The 21,800-nt window shown below is 47.1% G+C and overlaps 1 protein-coding gene across 1 annotated transcript in view; it reads right to left on the bottom strand.

The window, feature by feature from the left end:
* The window catches only part of LOC106596290 (serine hydroxymethyltransferase, cytosolic), a 32,527-nt gene that overhangs the window by 6,767 nt on the left and 3,960 nt on the right, over window positions 1-21,800 (bottom strand). Inside the window, exons 2-3 of the mRNA XM_045711970.1 lie at window positions 7,742-7,856; window positions 4,806-4,951 (exon numbers count right to left, since the gene is read on the bottom strand). Of these exons, the coding sequence (XP_045567926.1) occupies window positions 4,806-4,951; window positions 7,742-7,840 (245 nt within the window). The 5' untranslated portion in view covers window positions 7,841-7,856. The remainder of the gene's footprint in view (window positions 1-4,805; window positions 4,952-7,741; window positions 7,857-21,800) is intronic.

Here is a 21,800-nt window from a genome sequence, read left to right as displayed (position 1 = left end):
GGATAGATAACCAAACCCCATCCTCTCTCAGGGATAGATAACCAACCCCATTCTCTCTCAGGGATAGATAACCAACCCCATTCTCTCTCAGGGATAGATAACCAACCCCATTCTCTCTCAGGGATAGATAACCAACCCCATTCTCTCTCAGGGATAGATAACCAACCCCATTCTCTCTCAGGGATAGATAACCAACCCCATTCTCTCTCAGGGATAGATAACCAACCCCATTCTCTCTCAGGGATAGATAACCAACCCCATTCTCTCTCAGGGATAGATAACCAACCCCATTCTCTCTCAGGGATAGATAACCAACCCCATTCTCTCTCAGGGATAGATAACCAACCCCATCCTCTCTCAGGGATAGATAACCAAACCCCATTCTCTCTCAGGGATAGATAACCAACCCCATCCTCTCTCAGGGATAGATAACCAAACCCATTCTCTCTCAGGGATAGATAACCAAACCCCATTCTCTCTCAGGGATAGATAACCAACCCCATTCTCTCTCAGGGATAGATAACCAACCCCATTCTCTCTCAGGGATAGATAACCAACCCCATTCTCTCTCAGGGATAGATAACCAACCCCATTCTCTCTCAGGGATAGATAACCAAACCCCATTCTCTCTCAGGGATAGATAACCAAACCCCATTCTCTCTCAGGGATAGATAACCAAACCCCATTCTCTCTCAGGGATAGATAACCAAACCCCATTCTCTCTCAGGGATAGATAACCAAACCCCATTCTCTCTCAGGGATAGATAACCAAACCCCATTCTCTCTCAGGGATAGATAACCAAACCCCATTCTCTCTCAGGGATAGATAACCAAACCCCATTCTCTCTCAGGGATAGATAACCAAACCCCATTCTCTCTCAGGGATAGATAACCAAACCCCATTCTCTCTCAGGGATAGATAACCAAACCCCATTCTCTCTCAGGGATAGATAACCAACCCCATTCTCTCTCAGGGATAGATAACCAAACCCCATTCTCTCTCAGGGATAGATAACCAACCCCATTCTCTCTCAGGGATAGATAACCAACCCCATTCTCTCTCAGGGATAGATAACCAACCCCATTCTCTCTCAGGGATAGATAACCAAACCCATTCTCTCTCAGGGATAGATAACCAAACCCATTCTTTCTCTCTCTCCCCCCCACCACCAGTTTTAAAAAACACATAATTGTGGGAAATCTGCTTTTAGTTATCGTTGTCCCTGGTGTGTAGAACAATATTCAGAATTCCTTGCAGTTAGATATTCTGATTCCTTCCAGGCATTTTTTAATTATTAAATTGAAGACTTTTTGTTACAGAATGCGAATGCTTTTCTTAAATATATTTAAATGTTGTTTAGGGCAGCAGGTGGCCTAGTGGTTAGAGCGTTGGGCCAGTAACCAGCAGGTAGCCTAGTGGTTAGAGCGTTGGGCCAGTAACCAGCAGGTAGCCTAGTGGTTAGAGCGTTGGGCCAGTAACCAGCAGGTAGCCTAGTGGTTAGAGCGTTGGGCCAGTAACCAGCAGGTAGCCTAGTGGTTAGAGCGTTGGGCCAGTAACCAGCAGGTGGCCTAGTGGTTAGAGAGTTGGGCCAGTAACCAGCAGGTGGCCTAGTGGTTAGAGCGTTGGGCCAGTAACCAGCAGGTAGCCTAGTGGTTAGAGCGTTGGGCCAGTAACCAGCAGGTAACCTAGTGGTTAGAGCGTTGGGCCAGTAACCAGCAGGTGGCCTAGTGGTTAGAGCGTTGGGCCAGTAACCAGCAGGTGGCCTAGTGGTTAGAGCGTTGGGCCAGTAACCAGCAGGTAGCCTAGTGGTTAGAGCGTTGGGCCAGTAACCAGCAGGTAGCCTAGTGGTTAGAGCATTGGGACAGTAACCAGCAGGTAGCCTAGTGGTTAGAGAGTTGGGCCAGTAACCAGCAGGTAGCCTAGTGGTTAGAGCGTTGGGCCAGTAACCAGCAGGTAGCCTAGTGGTTAGAGCGTTGGGCCAGTAACCAGCAGGTGGCCTAGTGGTTAGAGCATTGGGACAGTAACCAGCAGGTGGCCTAGTGGTTAGAGCGTTGGGCCAGTAACCAGCAGGTAGCCTAGTGGTTAGAGCGTTGGGCCAGTAACCAGCAGGTAGCCTAGTGGTTAGAGAGTTGGGCCAGTAACCAGCAGGTAGCCTAGTGGTTAGAGGGTTGGGCCAGTAACCAGCAGGTAGCCTAGTGGTTAGAGCGTTGGGCCAGTAACCAGCAGGTAACCTAGTGGTTAGAGCGTTGGGCCAGTAACCAGCAGGTAGCCTAGTGGTTAGAGCGTTGGGCCAGTAACCAGCAGGTAGCCTAGTGGTTAGAGCGTTGGGCCAGTAACCAGCAGGTAACCTAGTGGTTAGAGCGTTGGGCCAGTAACCAGCAGGTAGCCTAGTGGTTAGAGCGTTGGGCCAGTAACCAGCAGGTAGCCTAGTGGTTAGAGCGTTGGGCCAGTAACCAGCAGGTAGCCTAGTGGTTAGAGCGTTGGGCCAGTAACCAGCAGGTAGCCTAGTGGTTAGAGGGTTGGGCCAGTAACCAGCAGGTAGCCTAGTGGTTAGAGCGTTGGGCCAGTAACCAGCAGGTAGCCTAGTGGTTAGAGCGTTGGGCCAGTAACCAGCAGGTAGCCTAGTGGTTAGAGCGTTGGGCCAGTAACCAGCAGGTAACCTAGTGGTTAGAGCGTTGGGCCAGTAACCAGCAGGTAGCCTAGTGGTTAGAGCGTTGGGCCAGTAACCAGCAGGTAGCCTAGTGGTTAGAGCGTTGGGCCAGTAACCAGCAGGTAACCTAGTGGTTAGAGCGTTGGGCCAGTAACCAGCAGGTGGCCTAGTGGTTAGAGCATTGGGACAGTAACGAGCAGGTAGCCTAGTGGTTAGAGAGTTGGGCCAGTAACCAGCAGGTAGCCTAGTGGTTAGAGCGTTGGGCCAGTAACCAGCAGGTAACCTAGTGGTTAGAGCGTTGGGCCAGTAACCAGCAGGTAGCCTAGTGGTTAGAGCGTTGGGCCAGTAACCAGCAGGTAGCCTAGTGTTTAGAGCGTTGGGACAGTAACCAGCAGGTAGCCTAGTGGTTAGAGCGTTGGGCCAGTAACCAGCAGGTAGCCTAGTGGTTAGAGCGTTGGGCCAGTAACCAGCAGGTAGCCTAGTGGTTAGAGCGTTGGGCCAGTAACCAGCAGGTAGCCTAGTGGTTAGAGCGTTGGGCCAGTAACCAGCAGGTAGCCTAGTGGTTAGAGAGTTGGGCCAGTAACCAGCAGGTAGCCTAGTGGTTAGAGGGTTGGGCCAGTAACCAGCAGGTAGCCTAGTGGTTAGAGCGTTGGGCCAGTAACCAGCAGGTAACCTAGTGGTTAGAGCGTTGGGCCAGTAACCAGCAGGTAGCCTAGTGGTTAGAGCGTTGGGCCAGTAACCAGCAGGTAGCCTAGTGGTTAGAGCGTTGGGCCAGTAACCAGCAGGTAACCTAGTGGTTAGAGCGTTGGGCCAGTAACCAGCAGGTAGCCTAGTGGTTAGAGCGTTGGGCCAGTAACCAGCAGGTAGCCTAGTGGTTAGAGCGTTGGGCCAGTAACCAGCAGGTAGCCTAGTGGTTAGAGCGTTGGGCCAGTAACCAGCAGGTAGCCTAGTGGTTAGAGGGTTGGGCCAGTAACCAGCAGGTAGCCTAGTGGTTAGAGCGTTGGGCCAGTAACCAGCAGGTAGCCTAGTGGTTAGAGCGTTGGGCCAGTAACCAGCAGGTAGCCTAGTGGTTAGAGCGTTGGGCCAGTAACCAGCAGGTAACCTAGTGGTTAGAGCGTTGGGCCAGTAACCAGCAGGTAGCCTAGTGGTTAGAGCGTTGGGCCAGTAACCAGCAGGTAGCCTAGTGGTTAGAGCGTTGGGCCAGTAACCAGCAGGTAACCTAGTGGTTAGAGCGTTGGGCCAGTAACCAGCAGGTGGCCTAGTGGTTAGAGCATTGGGACAGTAACGAGCAGGTAGCCTAGTGGTTAGAGAGTTGGGCCAGTAACCAGCAGGTAGCCTAGTGGTTAGAGCGTTGGGCCAGTAACCAGCAGGTAACCTAGTGGTTAGAGCGTTGGGCCAGTAACCAGCAGGTAGCCTAGTGGTTAGAGCGTTGGGCCAGTAACCAGCAGGTAGCCTAGTGTTTAGAGCGTTGGGACAGTAACCAGCAGGTAGCCTAGTGGTTAGAGCGTTGGGCCAGTAACCAGCAGGTAGCCTAGTGGTTAGAGCGTTGGGCCAGTAACCAGCAGGTAGCCTAGTGGTTAGAGCGTTGGGCCAGTAACCAGCAGGTAGCCTAGTGGTTAGAGCGTTGGGCCAGTAACCAGCAGGTAGCCTAGTGGTTAGAGCGTTGGGCCAGTAACCAGCAGGTAGTCTAGTGGTTAGAGCGTTGGGCCAGTAACCAGCAGGTAGCCTAGTGGTTAGAGCGTTGGGCCAGTAAACCGAAAGGTGTGACACATTGAATCCCCCATTTGTTCGTTCTGCTCCTGAACAAGGCAGTTAAACCCACTGTTCCCTGGTAGGCCGTCATTGTGAATAAGAATTTGTTCTTAACTGACTTGTCTAGTTAAATAAAGGTTCATACAGGTTCATAAAGGTTCATTAAGGTTCCTAAAGGTTCCTAAAGGTTCATAAAGGTTCATAGTACCCACCGCTGTCCAGGATACCCCTCTGAGTGACTCCCTGTTTAAATAAAGGTTCCTAAAGGTTCCTAAAGGTTCCTAAAGGTTCATAAAGGTTCATAGTACCCACCGCTGTCCGGGATACCCCTCTGAGTGACTCCCTGTTTAAATAAAGGTTCCTAAAGGTTCCTAAAGGTTCATAAAGGTTCATAGCACCCACCGCTGTCCGGGATACCCCTCTGAGTACTTGTTGTTCATACAGGACCCCAGGGCTTCCAGAACGGCTCTGGAGGTGAAGTTCTCTGATGCGATCAGCTCCAGGCCAAAGGTCTGACGATGCTTCTCTCGCTTGATGATGGAGAACACCTACACAATACACCGTTTCATTATAATACACACACCTACACAATACACCGTTTCATTATAATACACCTACACAATACACCGTTTCATTATAATACACACCTACACAATACACCGTTTCATTATAATACACACACCTACACAATACACCGTTTCATTATAATACACACCCCTACACAATACACCGTTTCATTATAATACACACCCCTACACAATACACCGTTTCATTATAATACACACACCTACACAATACACCGTTTCATTATAATACACACACCTACACAATACACCGTTTCATTATAATACACACACCTACACAATACACCGTTTCATTATAATACACACCCCTACACAATACACCGTTTCATTATAATACACACCTACACAATACACCGTTTCATTATAATACACACCCCTACACACAATACACCGTTTCATTATAATACACACCCCTACACACAATACACCGTTTCATTATAATACACACACCTACACAATACACCGTTTCATTATAATACACACACCTACACAATACACCGTTTCATTATAATACACACACCTACACAATACACCGTTTCATTATAATACACACACCTACACAATACACCGTTTCATTATAATACACACACCTACACAATACACCGTTTCATTATAATACACACACCTACACAATACACCGTTTCATTATAATACACACACCTACACAATACACCGTTTCATTATAATACACACCTACACAATACACCGTTTCATTATAATACACACCCCTACACAATACACCGTTTCATTATAATACACACCCCTACACACAATACACCGTTTCATTATAATACACACCCCTACACACAATACACCGTTTCATTATAATACACACACCTACACCGTTTCATTAGAATACACACCTACACCGTTTCATTATAATACACACCTACACAATACACCGTCTCATTATAATACACCTACACAATACACCATTTCATTATAACACACACCTACACAATAGACCGTTTCATTATAATACACACCTACACACAATACACCGTTTCATTATAATACACACCTACACAATACACCGTTTCATTATAATACACACCTACACAATACACCGTTTCATTATAATACACACACCTACACAATACACCGTTTCATTATAATACACACACCTACACAATACACCGTTTCATTATAATACACACACCTACACAATACACCGTTTCATTATAATACACACACCTACACAATACACCGTTTCATTATAATACACACACCTACACAATACACCGTTTCATTATAATACACACACCTACACAATACACCGTTTCATTATAATACACACACCTACACAATACACCGTTTCATTATAATACACACACCTACACAATACACCGTTTCATTATAATACACACACCTACACAATACACCGTTTCATTATAATACACACACCTACACAATACACCGTTTCATTATAATACACCTACACAATACACCGATTCATTATAATACACACCTACACAATACACCGTTTCATTATGTGTGACGTACCTCAGGGTCGTTGGAGCGGAGTGATTCCTCATTATAATACCCCCCCGTACCTCAGGGTCGTTGGAGCGGAGTGGTTCCTCATTATAATACCCCCCCCGTACCTCAGGGTCGTTGGAGCGGAGTGGTTCCTCATTATAATACCCCCCGTACCTCAGGGTCGTTGGAGCGGAGTGGTTCCTCATTATAATAACCCTCCCCCCGTACCTCAGGGTCGTTGGAGCGGAGTGGTTCCTCATTATAATAACCCTCCCCCGTACCTCAGGGTCGTTGGAGCGGAGTGGTTCCTCATTATAATACCACCCCCCGTACCTCAGGGTCGTTGGAGCGGAGTGGTTCCTCATTATAATACCCCCGTACCTCAGGGTCGTTGGAGCGGAGTGGTTCCTCATTATAATACCACCACCCGTACCTCAGGGTCGTTGGAGCGGAGTGGTTCCTCATTATAATACCCCCGTACCTCAGGGTCGTTGGAGCGGAGTGGTTCCTCATTATAATACCCCCCGTACCTCAGGGTCGTTGGAGCGGAGTGGTTCCTCATTATAATACCCCCCCGTACCTCAGGGTCGTTGGAGCGGAGTGGTTCCTCATTATAATACCCCCCGTACCTCAGGGTCGTTGGAGCGGAGTGGTTCCTCATTATAATACCCCCCCGCCGTACCTCAGGGTCGTTGGAGCGGAGTGGTTCCTCATAATACCCCCCCGTACCTCAGGGTCGTTGGAGCGGAGTGGTTCCTCATTATAATACCCCCCTCCCGTACCTCAGGGTCGTTGGAGCGGAGTGGTTCCTCATTATAATACCCCCCCGTACCTCAGGGTCGTTGGAGCGGAGTGGTTCCTCATTATAATACCCCCCCGTACCTCAGGGTCGTTGGAGCGGAGTGGTTCCTCATTATAATAACCCCCCCGTACCTCAGGGTCGTTGGAGCGGAGTGGTTCCTCATTATAATACCCCCGTACCTCAGGGTCGTTGGAGCGGAGTGGTTCCTCATTATAATAACCCCCCCGTACCTCAGGGTCGTTGGAGCAGAGTGGTTCCTCATTATAATACCCCCCGTACCTCAGGGTCGTTGGAGCGGAGTGGTTCCTCATTATAATACCCCCGTACCTCAGGGTCGTTGGAGCGGAGTGGTTCCTCATTATAATACCCCCGTACCTCAGGGTCGTTGGAGCGGAGTGGTTCCTCATTATAATACCCCCCGTACCTCAGGGTCGTTGGAGCGGAGTGGTTCCTCATTATAATACCCCCCGTACCTCAGGGTCGTTGGAGCGGAGTGGTTCCTGCATCATCTTGTTGTGAGATTCCCACACGTCCTGACTGACATGGTGACTGGTACCGTTGCTATGAGACATGATGACTGGTGCTGATCTACACACACAGATACACAGACAGACAGTTAGACGATGCCAGACAGTCAGACGATGCCAGACAGTCAGTCAGTTAGACGATGCCAGACAGTTAGACGATGCCAGACAGTCAGTCAGTTAGACGATGCCAGACAGTTAGACGATGCCAGACAGTTAGACGATGCCAGACAGTCAGTCAGTCAGACGATGCCAGACAGTTAGACGATGCCAGACAGTCAGTCAGACGATGCCAGACAGTCAGTCAGTCAGACGATGCCAGACAGTCAGTCAGTTAGACGATGCCAGACAGTCAGTCAGTTAGACGATGCCAGACAGTCAGTCAGTCAGACGATGCCAGACAGTCAGTCAGTCAGACGATGCCAGACAGTCAGTCAGTCAGACGATGCCAGACAGTCAGTCAGACGATGCCAGACAGTCAGTCAGACGATGCCAGACAGTCAGTCAGACGATGCCAGAAAGTTAGACGATACCAGAAAGTTAGACGATGCCAGACAGTCAGTCAGTCAGACGATGCCAGACAGTCAGTCAGTCAGACGATGCCAGACAGTCAGTCAGACGATGCCAGACAGTCAGTCAATCAGACGATGCCAGACATTCAGTCAATCAGACGATGCCAGATGATGCCAGACAGTCAGACTATGACAAATAAGATTCAAGATGTTTGCCTCTAAATATCACTTGTTGGGAATATTTAGTCAGGTTACCACTGGAACAGCCAGGTTTAAACCAACAGGACTATATTTAGTCAGGTTGGAACAGCCACGTTTAAACCAACAGGACTATATTTAGTCAGGTTACCACTGGAACAGCCACGTTTAAACCAACAGGACTATATTTAGTCAGGTTACCACTGGAACAGCCAGGTTTAAACCAACAGGACTATATTTAGTCAGGTTACCACTGGAACAGCCACGTTTAAACCAACAGGACTATATTTAGTCAGGTTACCACTGGAACAGCCACGTTTAAACCAACAGGACTATATTTAGTCAGGTTGGAACAGCCACGTTTAAACCAACAGGACTATATTTAGTCAGGTTGGAACAGCCACGTTTAAACCAACAGGACTATATTTAGTCAGGTTGGAACAGCCACGTTTAAACCAACAGGACTATATTTAGTCAGGTTGGAACAGTCACGTTTAAACCAACAGGACTATATTTAGTCAGGTTACCACTGGAACAGCCACGTTTAAACCAACAGGACTATATTTAGTCAGGTTACCACTGGAACAGCCACGTTTAAACCAACAGGACTATATTTAGTCAGGTTGGAACAGCCACGTTTAAACCAACAGGACTATATTTAGTCAGGTTATCACTGGAACAGCCACGTTTAAACCAACAGGACTATATTTAGTCAGGTTATCACTGGAACAGCCACGTTTAAACCAACAGGACTATATTTAGTCAGGTTGGAACAGCCAGGTTTAAACCAACAGGACTATATTTAGTCAGGTTGGAACAGCCACGTTTAAACCAACAGGACTATATTTAGTCAGGTTGGAACAGCCACGTTTAAACCAACAGGACTATATTTAGTCAGGTTACCACTGGAACAGCCACGTTTAAACCAACAGGACTATATTTAGTCAGGTTACCACTGGAACAGCCACGTTTAAACCAACAGGACTATATTTAGTCAGGTTACCACTGGAACAGCCAGGTTTAAACCAACAGGACTATATTTAGTCAGGTTAATCACTGGAACAGCCAGGTTTAAACCAACAGGACTATATTTAGTCAGGTTACCACTGGAACAGCCAGGTTTAAACCAACAGGACTATATTTAGTCAGGTTGGAACAGCCACGTTTAAACCAACAGGACTATATTTAGTCAGGTTACCACTGGAACAGCCACGTTTAAACCAACAGGACTATATTTAGTCAGGTTGGAACAGCCACGTTTAAACCAACAGGACTATATTTAGTCAGGTTACCACTGGAACAGCCACGTTTAAACCAACAGGACTATATTTAGTCAGGTTATCACTGGAACAGCTACGTTTAAACCAACAGGACTATATTTAGTCAGGTTGGAACAGCCACGTTTAAACCAACAGGACTATATTTAGTCAGGTTGGAACAGCCACGTTTAAACCAACAGGACTATATTTAGTCAGGTTACCACTGGAACAGCCACGTTTAAACCAACAGGACTATATTTAGTCAGGTTACCACTGGAACAGCCACGTTTAAACCAACAGGACTATATTTAGTCAGGTTATCACTGGAACAGCCACGTTTAAACCAACAGGACTATATTTAGTCAGGTTACCACTGGAACAGCCACGTTTAAACCAACAGGACTATATTTAGTCAGGTTATCACTGGAACAGCCACGTTTAAACCAACAGGACTATATTTAGTCAGGTTATCACTGGAACAGCCACGTTTAAACCAACAGGACTATATTTAGTCAGGTTACCACTGGAACAGCCACGTTTAAACCAACAGGACTATATTTAGTCAGGTTACCACTGGAACAGCCACGTTTAAACCAACAGGACTATATTTAGTCAGGTTATCACTGGAACAGCCACGTTTAAACCAACAGGACTATATTTAGTCAGGTTACCACTGGAACAGCCACGTTTAAACCAACAGGACTATATTTAGTCAGGTTACCACTGGAACAGCCACGTTTAAACCAACAGCTCTATATTTAGTCAGGTTACCACTGGAACAGCCACGTTTAAACCAACAGGACTATATTTAGTCAGGTTACCACTGGAACAGCCAGGTTTAAACCAACAGCTCTACATTTAGTCAGGTTACCACTGGAACAGCCAGGTTTAAACCAACAGGACTATATTTAGTCAGGTTGGAACAGCCACGTTTAAACAAACAGGACTATATTTAGTCAGGTTACCACTGGAACAGCCACGTTTAAACCAACAGGACTATATTTAGTCAGGTTATCACTGGAACAGCCACGTTTAAACCAACAGGACTATATTTAGTCAGGTTACCACTGGAACAGCCACGTTTAAACCAACAGGACTATATTTAGTCAGGTTGGAACAGCCACGTTTAAACCAACAGGACTATATTTAGTCAGGTTGGAACAGCCACGTTTAAACCAACAGGACTATATTTAGTCAGGTTGGAACAGCCACGTTTAAACCAACAGGACTATATTTAGTCAGGTTACCACTGGAACAGCCACGTTTAAACCAACAGGACTATATTTAGTCAGGTTGGAACAGCCACGTTTAAACCAACAGGACTATATTTAGTCAGGTTACCACTGGAACAGCCACGTTTAAACCAACAGGACTATATTTAGTCAGGTTACCACTGGAACAGCCACGTTTAAACCAACAGGACTATATTTAGTCAGGTTACCACTGGAACAGCCACGTTTAAACCAACAGCTCTATATGTAGTCAGGTTATCACTGGAACAGCCACGTTTAAACCAACAGGACTATATTTAGTCAGGTTGGAACAGCCAGGTTTAAACCAACAGGACTATATTTAGTCAGGTTGGAACAGCCACGTTTAAACCAACAGGACTATATTTAGTCAGGTTATCACTGGAACAGCCACGTTTAAACCAACAGGACTATATTTAGTCAGGTTACCACTGGAACAGCCACGTTTAAACCAACAGGACTATATTTAGTCAGGTTACCACTGGAACAGCCACGTTTAAACCAACAGGACTATATTTAGTCAGGTTACCACTGGAACAGCCACGTTTAAACCAACAGGACTATATTTAGTCAGGTTACCACTGGAACAGCCACGTTTAAACCAACAGGACTATATTTAGTCAGGTTACCACTGGAACAGCCACGTTTAAACCAACAGGACTATATTTAGTCAGGTTGGAACAGCCACGTTTAAACCAACAGGACTATATTTAGTCAGGTTACCACTGGAACAGCCAGGTTTAAACCAACAGGACTATATTTAGTCAGGTTACCACTGGAACAGCCACGTTTAAACCAACAGGACTATATTTAGTCAGGTTGGAACAGCCAGGTTTAAACCAACAGGACTATATTTAGTCAGGTTACCACTGGAACAGCCACGTTTAAACCAACAGGACTATATTTAGTCAGGTTGGAACAGCCACGTTTAAACCAACAGGACTATATTTAGTCAGGTTGGAACAGCCACGTTTAAACCAACAGGACTATATTTAGTCAGGTTGGAACAGCCATGTTTAAACCAACAGGACTATATTTAGTCAGGTTGGAACAGCCATGTTTAAACCAACAGGACTATATTTAGTCAGGTTGGAACAGCCACGTTTAAACCAACAGGACTATATTTAGTCAGGTTACCACTGGAACAGCCAAGTTTAAACCAACAGGACTATATTTAGTCAGGTTACCACTGGAACAGCCACGTTTAAACCAACAGGACTATATTTAGTCAGGTTACCACTGGAACAGCCACGTTTAAACCAACAGGACTATATTTAGTCAGGTTGGAACAGCCACGTTTAAACCAACAGGACTATATTTAGTCAGGTTGGAACAGCCACGTTTAAACCAACAGGACTATATTTAGTCAGGTTACCACTGGAACAGCCACGTTTAAACCAACAGGACTATATTTAGTCAGGTTGCCACTGGAACAGCCACGTTTAAACCAACAGGACTATATTTAGTCAGGTTACCACTGGAACAGCCACGTTTAAACCAACAGGACTATATTTAGTCAGGTTACCACTGGAACAGCCACGTTTAAACCAACAGGACTATATTTAGTCAGGTTACCACTGGAACAGCCACGTTTAAACCAACAGGACTATATTTAGTCAGGTTGGAACAGCCACGTTTAAACCAACAGGACTATATTTAGTCAGGTTACCACTGGAACAGCCACGTTTAAACCAACAGGACTATATTTAGTCAGGTTACCACTGGAACAGCCATGTTTAAACCAACAGGACTATATTTAGTCAGGTTACCACTGGAACAGCCACGTTTAAACCAACAGGACTATATTTAGTCAGGTTACCACTGGAACAGCCACGTTTAAACCAACAGGACTATATTTAGTCAGGTTGCCACTGGAACAGCCACGTTTAAACCAACAGGACTATATTTAGTCAGGTTACCACTGGAACAGCCACGTTTAAACCAACAGGACTATATTTAGTCAGGTTACCACTGGAACAGCCACGTTTAAACCAACAGGACTATATTTAGTCAGGTTACCACTGGAACAGCCACGTTTAAACCAACAGGACTATATTTAGTCAGGTTGGAACAGCCACGTTTAAACCAACAGGACTATATTTAGTCAGGTTGGAACAGCCACGTTTAAACCAACAGGACTATATTTAGTCAGGTTGGAACAGCCACGTTTAAACCAACAGGACTATATTTAGTCAGGTTACCACTGGAACAGCCACGTTTAAACCAACAGGACTATATTTAGTCAGGTTACCACTGGAACAGCCACGTTTAAACCAACAGGACTATATTTAGTCAGGTTGGAACAGCCACGTTTAAACCAACAGGACTATATTTAGTCAGGTTACCACTGCAACAGCCACGTTTAAACCAACAGCTCTATATTTAGTCAGGTTACCACTGGAACAGCCACGTTTAAACCAACAGGACTATATTTAGTCAGGTTACCACTGGAACAGCCAGGTTTAAACCAACAGCTCTATATTTAGTCAGGTTACCACTGGAACAGCCACGTTTAAACCAACAGGACTATATTTAGTCAGGTTACCACTGGAACAGCCAGGTTTAAACCAACAGGACTATATTTAGTCAGGTTACCACTGGAACAGCCACGTTTAAACCAACAGGACTATATTTAGTCAGGTTGGAACAGCCAGGTTTAAACCAACAGGACTATATTTAGTCAGGTTACCACTGGAACAGCCACGTTTAAACCAACAGGACTATATTTAGTCAGGTTGGAACAGCCACGTTTAAACCAACAGGACTATATTTAGTCAGGTTACCACTGGAACAGCCACGTTTAAACCAACAGGACTATATTTAGTCAGGTTATCACTGGAACAGCCACGTTTAAACCAACAGGACTATATTTAGTCAGGTTACCACTGGAACAGCCACGTTTAAACCAACAGGACTATATTTAGTCAGGTTGGAACAGCCACGTTTAAACCAACAGGACTATATTTAGTCAGGTTACCACTGGAACAGCCACGTTTAAACCAACAGGACTATATTTAGTCAGGTTGGAACAGCCAGGTTTAAACCAACAGGACTATATTTAGTCAGGTTACCACTGGAACAGCCACGTTTAAACCAACAGGACTATATTTAGTCAGGTTACCACTGGAACAGCCACGTTTAAACCAACAGGACTATATTTAGTCAGGTTGCCACTGGAACAGCCACGTTTAAACCAACAGGACTATATTTAGTCAGGTTACCACTGGAACAGCCAGGTTTAAACCAACAGGACTATATTTAGTCAGGTTGGAACAGCCACGTTTAAACCAACAGGACTATATTTAGTCAGGTTACCACTGGAACAGCCACGTTTAAACCAACAGGACTATATTTAGTCAGGTTGGAACAGCCACGTTTAAACCAACAGGACTATATTTAGTCAGGTTACCACTGGAACAGCCAGGTTTAAACCAACAGGACTATATTTAGTCAGGTTACCACTGGAACAGCCAGGTTTAAACCAACAGGACTATATTTAGTCAGGTTACCACTGGAACAGCCACGTTTAAACCAACAGGACTATATTTAGTCAGGTTGGAACAGCCAGGTTTAAACCAACAGGACTATATTTAGTCAGGTTGGAACAGCCACGTTTAAACCAACAGGACTATATTTAGTCAGGTTACCACTGGAACAGCCACGTTTAAACCAACAGGACTATATTTAGTCAGGTTGGAACAGCCACGTTTAAACCAACAGCCAAGAGCTCTGGTCCTGTCCAGGTTCTGGTCCATAAAGTGCTCTGGTCCGGTCCTGTCCAGGCTCTGGTCCATAAAGAGCTCTGGTCCGGTCCTGTCCAGGTTCTGGTCCATAAAGAGCTCTGGTCCATAAAGAGCTCTGGTCCGGTCCAGGTTCTGGTCCATAAAGTGCTCTGGTCCGGTCCTGTCCTGTCCTGGTTCTGGTCCATAAAGTGCTCTGGTCCGGTCCTGTCCAGGCTCTGGTCCATAAAGAGCTCTGGTCCGGTCCTGTCCAGGTTCTGGTCCATAAAGAGCTCTGGTCCTGTCCTGTCCAGGCTCTGGTCCATAAAGAGCTCTGGTCCGGTCCTGTCCAGGCTCTGGTCCATAAAGAACTCTGGTCCATAAAGAGCTCTGGTCCATAAAGAGCTCTGGTCCGGTCCTGTCCAGGCTCTGGTCCATAAAGAGCTCTGGTCCTGTCCTGTCCAGGTTCTGGTCCATAACGAGCTCTGGTCCATAAAGAGCTCTGGTCCGGTCCTGTCCAGGTTCTGGTCCATAAAGAGCTCTGGTCCATAAAGAGCTCTGGTCCATAAAGAGCTCTGGTCCGGTCCTGTCCAGGCTCTGGTCCATAACGAGCTCTGGTCCTGTCCAGGTTCTGGTCCATAAAGAGCTCTGGTCCATAAAGAGCTCTGGTCTGGTCCTGTCCAGGTTCTGGTCCATAAAGAGCTCTGGTCCATAAAGAGCTCTGGTCCGGTCCTGTCCAGGCTCTGGTCCATAAAGAGCTCTGGTCCGGTCCTGTCCAGGCTCTGGTCCATAAAGAGCTCTGGTCCGGTCCTGTCCAGGTTCTGGTCCATAAAGAGCTCTGGTCCGGTCCTGTCCAGGCTCTGGTCCATAAAGAGCTCTGGTCTGGTCCGGTCCTGTCCAGGTTCTGGTCCATAAAGAGCTCTGGTCCGGTCCTGTCCAGGCTCTGGTCCATAAAGAGCTCTGGTCCTGTCCTGTCCAGGTTCTGGTCCATAAAGAGCTCTGGTCCATAAAGAGCTCTGGTCCGGTCCAGGTTCTGGTCCATAAAGAGCTCTGGTCCATAAAGAGCTCTGGTCCGGTCCTGTCCTGTCCAGGTTCTGGTCCATAAAGAGCTCTGGTCCATAAAGAGCTCTGGTCCGGTCCTGTCCAGGCTCTGGTCCATAAAGAGCTCTGGTCCGGTCCTGTCCAGGTTCTGGTCCATAAAGAGCTCTGGTCCGGTCCTGTCCTGTCCAGGCTCTGGTCCATAAAGAGCTCTGGTCCGGTCCTGTCCAGTGGTTAACGTTTGACCACAGGGACTTGATAAGAGCTCAGGAAACTACCCAACACCCTGTTAGACTAGAACTATGCAGAGTTACAACAACAACTATCCAGCCTTCACGACAACAATGATTAACTAGATAGATAACTATGGGTCACCATGACCTACATCAACAAACAAAATGGCGCACTATTACTACACGGACCAGAACCAGAACCCTATGGTCCTGGTGGAAGTAGTGGACTGATCAGAACCAGAACCCTACGGTCCTGGTGGAAGTAGTGGACTGATCAGAACCCTATGGTCCTGGTGGAAGTAGTGGACTGATCAGAACCCTATGGTCCTGGTGGAAGTAGTGGACTGATCAGAACCCTATGGTCCTGGTGGAAGTAGTGGACTGATCAGAACCAGAACCCTACGGTCCTGGTGGAAGTAGTGGACTGATCAGAACCCTACGGTCCTGGTGGAAGTAGTGGACTGATCAGAACCCTATGGTCCTGGTGGAAGTAGTGGACTGATCAGAACCCTACGGTCCTGGTGGAAGTAGTGGACTGATCAGAACCCTACGGTCCTGGTGGAAGTAGTGGACTGATCAGAACCCTATGGTCCTGGTGGAAGTAGTGGACTGATCAGAACCCTACGGTCCTGGTGGAAGTAGTGGACTGATCAGAACCCTATGGTCCTGGTGGAAGTAGTGGACTGATCAGAACCAGAACCCTATGGTCCTGGTGGAAGTAGTGGACTGATCAGAACCAGAACCCTATGGTCCTGGTGGAAGTAGTGGACTGATCAGAACCCTACGGTCCTGGTGGAAGTAGTGGACTGATCAGAACCCTATGGTCCTGGTGGAAGTAGTGGACTGATCAGAACCCTACGGTCCTGGTGGAAGTAGTGGACTGATCAGAACCCTATGGTCCTGGTGGAAGTAGTGGACTGATCAGAACCCTATGGTCCTGGTGGAAGTAGTGGACTGATCAGAACCAGAACCCTATGGTCCTGGTGGAAGTAGTGGACTGATCAGAACCCTACGGTCCTGGTGGAAGTAGTGGACTGATCAGAACCCTACGGTCCTGGTAGAAGTAGTGGACTGATCAGAACCCTATGGTCCTGGTGGAAGTAGTGGACTGATCAGAACCAGAACCCTACGGTCCTGGTGGAAGTAGTGGACTGATCAGAACCCTATGGTCCTGGTGGAAGTAGTGGACTGATCAGAACCCTACGGTCCTGGTGGAAGTAGTGGACTGATCAGAACCCTATGGTCCTGGTGGAAGTAGTGGACTGATCAGAACCCTACGGTCCTGGTGGAAGTAGTGGACTGATCAGAACCCTACGGTCCTGGTGGAAGTAGTGGACTGACCAGAACCCTATGGTCCTGGTGGAAGTAGTGGACTGATCAGAACCAGAACCCTATGGTCCTGGTGGAAGTAGTGGACTGATCAGAACCCTATGGTCCTGGTGGAAGTAGTGGACTGATCAGAACCCTACGGTCCTGGTGGAAGTAGTGGACTGATCAGAACCCTACGGTCCTGGTAGAAGTAGTGGACTGATCAGAACCCTACGGTCCTGGTGGAAGTAGTGGACTGATCAGAACCCTATGGTCCTGGTAGAAGTAGTGGACTGATCAGAACCCTGTGGTCCTGGTGGAAGTAGTGGACTGATCAGAACCAGAACCCTATGGTCCTGGTGGAAGTAGTGGACTGATCAGAACCCTATGGTCCTGGTGGAAGTAGTGGACTGATCAGAACCCTACGGTCCTGGTGGAAGTAGTGGACTGATCAGAACCCTATGGTCCTGGTGGAAGTAGTGGACTGATCAGAACCCTATGGTCCTGGTGGAAGTAGTGGACTGATCAGAACCAGAACCCTATGGTCCTGGTGGAAGTAGTGGACTGATCAGAACCCTATGGTCCTGGTGGAAGTAGTGGACTGATCAGAACCCTACGGTCCTGGTGGAAGTAGTGGACTGATCAGAACCCTATGGTCCTGGTGGAAGTAGTGGACTGATCAGAACCAGAACCCTACGGTCCTGGTGGAAGTAGTGGACTGATCAGAACCCTACGGTCCTGGTAGAAGTAGTGGACTGATCAGAACCCTACGGTCCTGGTGGAAGTAGTGGACTGATCAGAACCCTGTGGTCCTGGTAGAAGTAGTGGACTGATCAGAACCCTACGGTCCTGGTAGAAGTAGTGGACTGATCAGAACCCTATGGTCCTGGTGGAAGTAGTGGACTGATCAGAACCCTATGGTCCTGGTGGAAGTAGTGGACTGATCAGAACCCTGTGGTCCTGGTGGAAGTAGTGGACTGATCAGAACCCTACGGTCCTGGTAGTAGTGGACTGATCAGAACCCTACGGTCCTGGTGGAAGTAGTGGACTGATCAGAACCCTACGGTCCTGGTGGAAGTAGTGGACTGATCAGAACCCTATGGTCCTGGTGGAAGTAGTGGACTGATCAGAACCCTACGGTCCTGGTGGAAGTAGTGGACTGATCAGAACCCTATGGTCCTGGTGGAAGTAGTGGACTGATCAGAACCCTATGGTCCTGGTGGAAGTAGTGGACTGATCAGAACCCTATGGTCCTGGTGGAAGTAGTGGACTGATCAGAACCCTACGGTCCTGGTGGAAGTAGTGGACTGATCAGAACCCTACGGTCCTGGTGGAAGTAGTGGACTGATCAGAACCCTACGGTCCTGGTGGAAGTAGTGCACTATGTAGGGAATAGGATGCCAGTTGGTACGGCCCTAGTGGAAATAGGGCACTACGTAGGGAATAGGATGCCAGTTGGTACGACCCTAGTGGAAATAGGGCACTATGTAGGGAATAGGGTGCCAGTTGGTACGACCCTAGTGGAAATAGGGCACTATGTAGGGAATAGGATGCCAGTTGGTACGACCCTAGTGGAAATAGGGCACTATGTAGGGAATAGGATGCCAGTTGGTACGACCCTAGTGGAAATAGGGCACTATGTAGGGAATAGGGTGCCAGTTGGTACGACCCTAGTGGAAATAGGGCACTATGTAGGGAATAGGGCGCCAGTTGGTACGGCCCTAGTGGAAATAGGGCACTATGTAGGGAATAGGGTGCCAGTTGGTACGACCCTAGTGGAAATAGGGCACTATGTAGGGAATAGGATGCCAGTTGGTACGACCCTAGTGGAAATAGGGCACTATGTAGGGAATAGGGTGCCAGTTGGTACGGCCCTAGTGGAAATAGGGCACTATGTAGGGAATAGGGTGCCAGTTGGTACGACCCTAGTGGAAATAGGGCACTATGTAGGGAATAGGGTGCCAGTTGGTACGGCCCTAGTGGAAATAGGGCACTATGTAGGGAATAGGGCGCGACCCCTTGTCACTGCCACTCTGTGTCTGATGTAACAGCAGCAGGACTCATGACTTCTGTTATCTAGTTTGGCCAAATTACAGAGACCAGCCACCGTCAGCTCACTGACCGAGAGCGATGAAGTAACACATTCTGTGTTTTTCAGCCTGCGACCCCAAATTAGAAATTCTGTATTTTCCCGGGACTCAGAGTTTAGGAAAATATGCATCTTTTACATAAATATCAGTACATTTCATTGCCCTTATGCATAAAACAAATAACAATGGCATTAAATATCCGTATAAATATCCATTCGTGTTTATTTACCCTCCATTAAAAACACTCATATCTGTCTAGGTTGGAACTGTTGAAATAAAATACATATTTTATTTATTCTGAACTGGAATAAAGTGATTGATCACATCACACACAGTCCTAATGACAGCAGGTCTATTCCGGCCTCTGTTTTTAACGACACTGAGTTCCTAACGACAGCAGGTCTATTCTGGCCTCTGTTTCTAACGACACTGAGGTCCTAATGACAGCAGGTCTATTCTGGCCTCTGTTTTTAACAACACTGAGGTCCTAATGACAGCAGGTCTATTCTGGCCTCTGTTTCTAACAACACTGAGGTCCTAACGACAGCAGGTCTATTCTGGCCTCTGTTTTTAACAACACTGAGGTCCTAACGACAGCAGGTCTATTCCGGCCTCTGTTTTTAACAACACTGAGGTCCTAATGACAGCAGGTCTATTCTGGCCTCTGTTTTTAACGACGCTGAGGTCCTAATGACAGCAGGTCTATTCTGGCCTCTGTTTTTAACAGCACTGAGGTCCTAACGACAGCAGGTCTATTCTGGCCTCTGTTTTTAACAACACTGAGGTCCTAATGACAGCAGGTCTATTCTGGCCTCTGTTTTTAACAGCACTGAGGTCCTAATGACAGCAGGTCTATTCTGGCCTCTGTTTTTAACAGCACTGAGGTCCTAACGACAGCAGGTCTATTCTGGCCTCTGTTTTTAACAACACTGAGGTCCTAATGACAGCAGGTCTATTCTGGCCTCTGTTTTTAACAGCACTGAGGTCCTAATGACAGCAGGTCTATTCTGGCCTCTGTTTCTAACAGCACTGAGGTCCTAATGACAGCAGGTCTATTCTGGCCTCTGTTTCTAACAGCACTGAGGTCCTAACGACAGCAGGTCTATTCCGGCCTCTGTTTTTAACAACACTGAGGTCCTAACGACAGCAGGTCTATTCTGGCCTCTGTTTTTAACAACACTGAGGTCCTAATGACAGCAGGTCTATTCTGGCCTCTGTTTCTAACAGCACTGAGGTCCTAATGACAGCAGGTCTATTCTGGCCTCTGTTTTTAACAACGCTGAGGTCCTAATGACAGCAGGTCTATTCCGGCCTCTGTTTCTAACAGCACTGAGGTCCTAATGACAGCAGGTCTATTCCGGCCTCTGTTTTAAACAACACTGAGGTCCTAATGACAGCAGGTCTATTCTGGCCTCTGTTTTTAACGACACTGAGGTCCTAATGACAGCAGGTCTATTCTGGCCTCTGTTTTTAACGACACTGAGGTCCTAACGACAGCAGGTCTATTCTGGCCTCTGTTTTTAACGACGCTGAGGTCCTAATGACAGCAGGTCTATTCTGGTCTCTGTTTTTAACAGCACTGAGGTCCTAATGACAGCAGGTCTATTCTGGCCTCTGTTTTTAACAACACTGAGGTCCTAATGACAGCAGGTCTATTCCAGCCTCTGTTTTTAACGACACTGAGGTCCTAATGACAGCAGGTCTATTCCGGCCTCTGTTTTAAACAGCACTGAGGTCCTAATGACAGCAGGTCTATTCTGGCCTCTGTTTTTAACAGCACTGAGGTCCTAATGACAGCAGGTCTATTCTGGCCTCTGTTTTTAACAACACTGAGGTCCTAACGACAGCAGGTCTATTCTGGCCTCTGTTTTTAACAACACTGAGGTCCTAATGACAGCAGGTCTATTCTGGCCTCTGTTTTTAACAACACTGAGGTCCTAACGACAGCAGGTCTATTCTGGCCTCTGTTTTTAACGACACTGAGATCCTAATGACAGCAGGTCTATTCTGGCCTCTGTTTTTAACAGCACTGAGGTCCTAATGACAGCAGGTCTATTCTGGCCTCTGTTTTTAACACTACTGAGGTCCTAACGACAGCAGGTCTATTCTGGCCTCTGTTTTTAACAACACTGAGGTCCTAATGACAGCAGATCTATTCTGGCCTCTGTTTTAAACAACACTGAGGTCCTAATGACAGCAGGTCTATTCCGGCCTCTGTTTTTAACAGCACTGAGGTCCTAATGACAGCAGGTCTATTCTGGCCTCTGTTTTTAACAACACTGAGGTCCTAATGACAGCAGGTCTATTCTGGCCTCTGTTTTTAACGACACTGAGGTCCTAATGACAGCAGGTCTATTCTGGACTCTGTTTTTAACAGCACTGAGGTCCTAATGACAGCAGG

This window comes from Salmo salar, unplaced genomic scaffold (genome assembly GCF_905237065.1).
Source record: "Salmo salar unplaced genomic scaffold, Ssal_v3.1, whole genome shotgun sequence".
In the NCBI taxonomy this organism is placed as follows: Eukaryota; Metazoa; Chordata; class Actinopteri; order Salmoniformes; family Salmonidae; genus Salmo; species Salmo salar.
The sequence above is the reverse complement of the archived record's forward strand: the minus strand, read 5'-3'. Positions and strand labels throughout refer to the sequence as shown.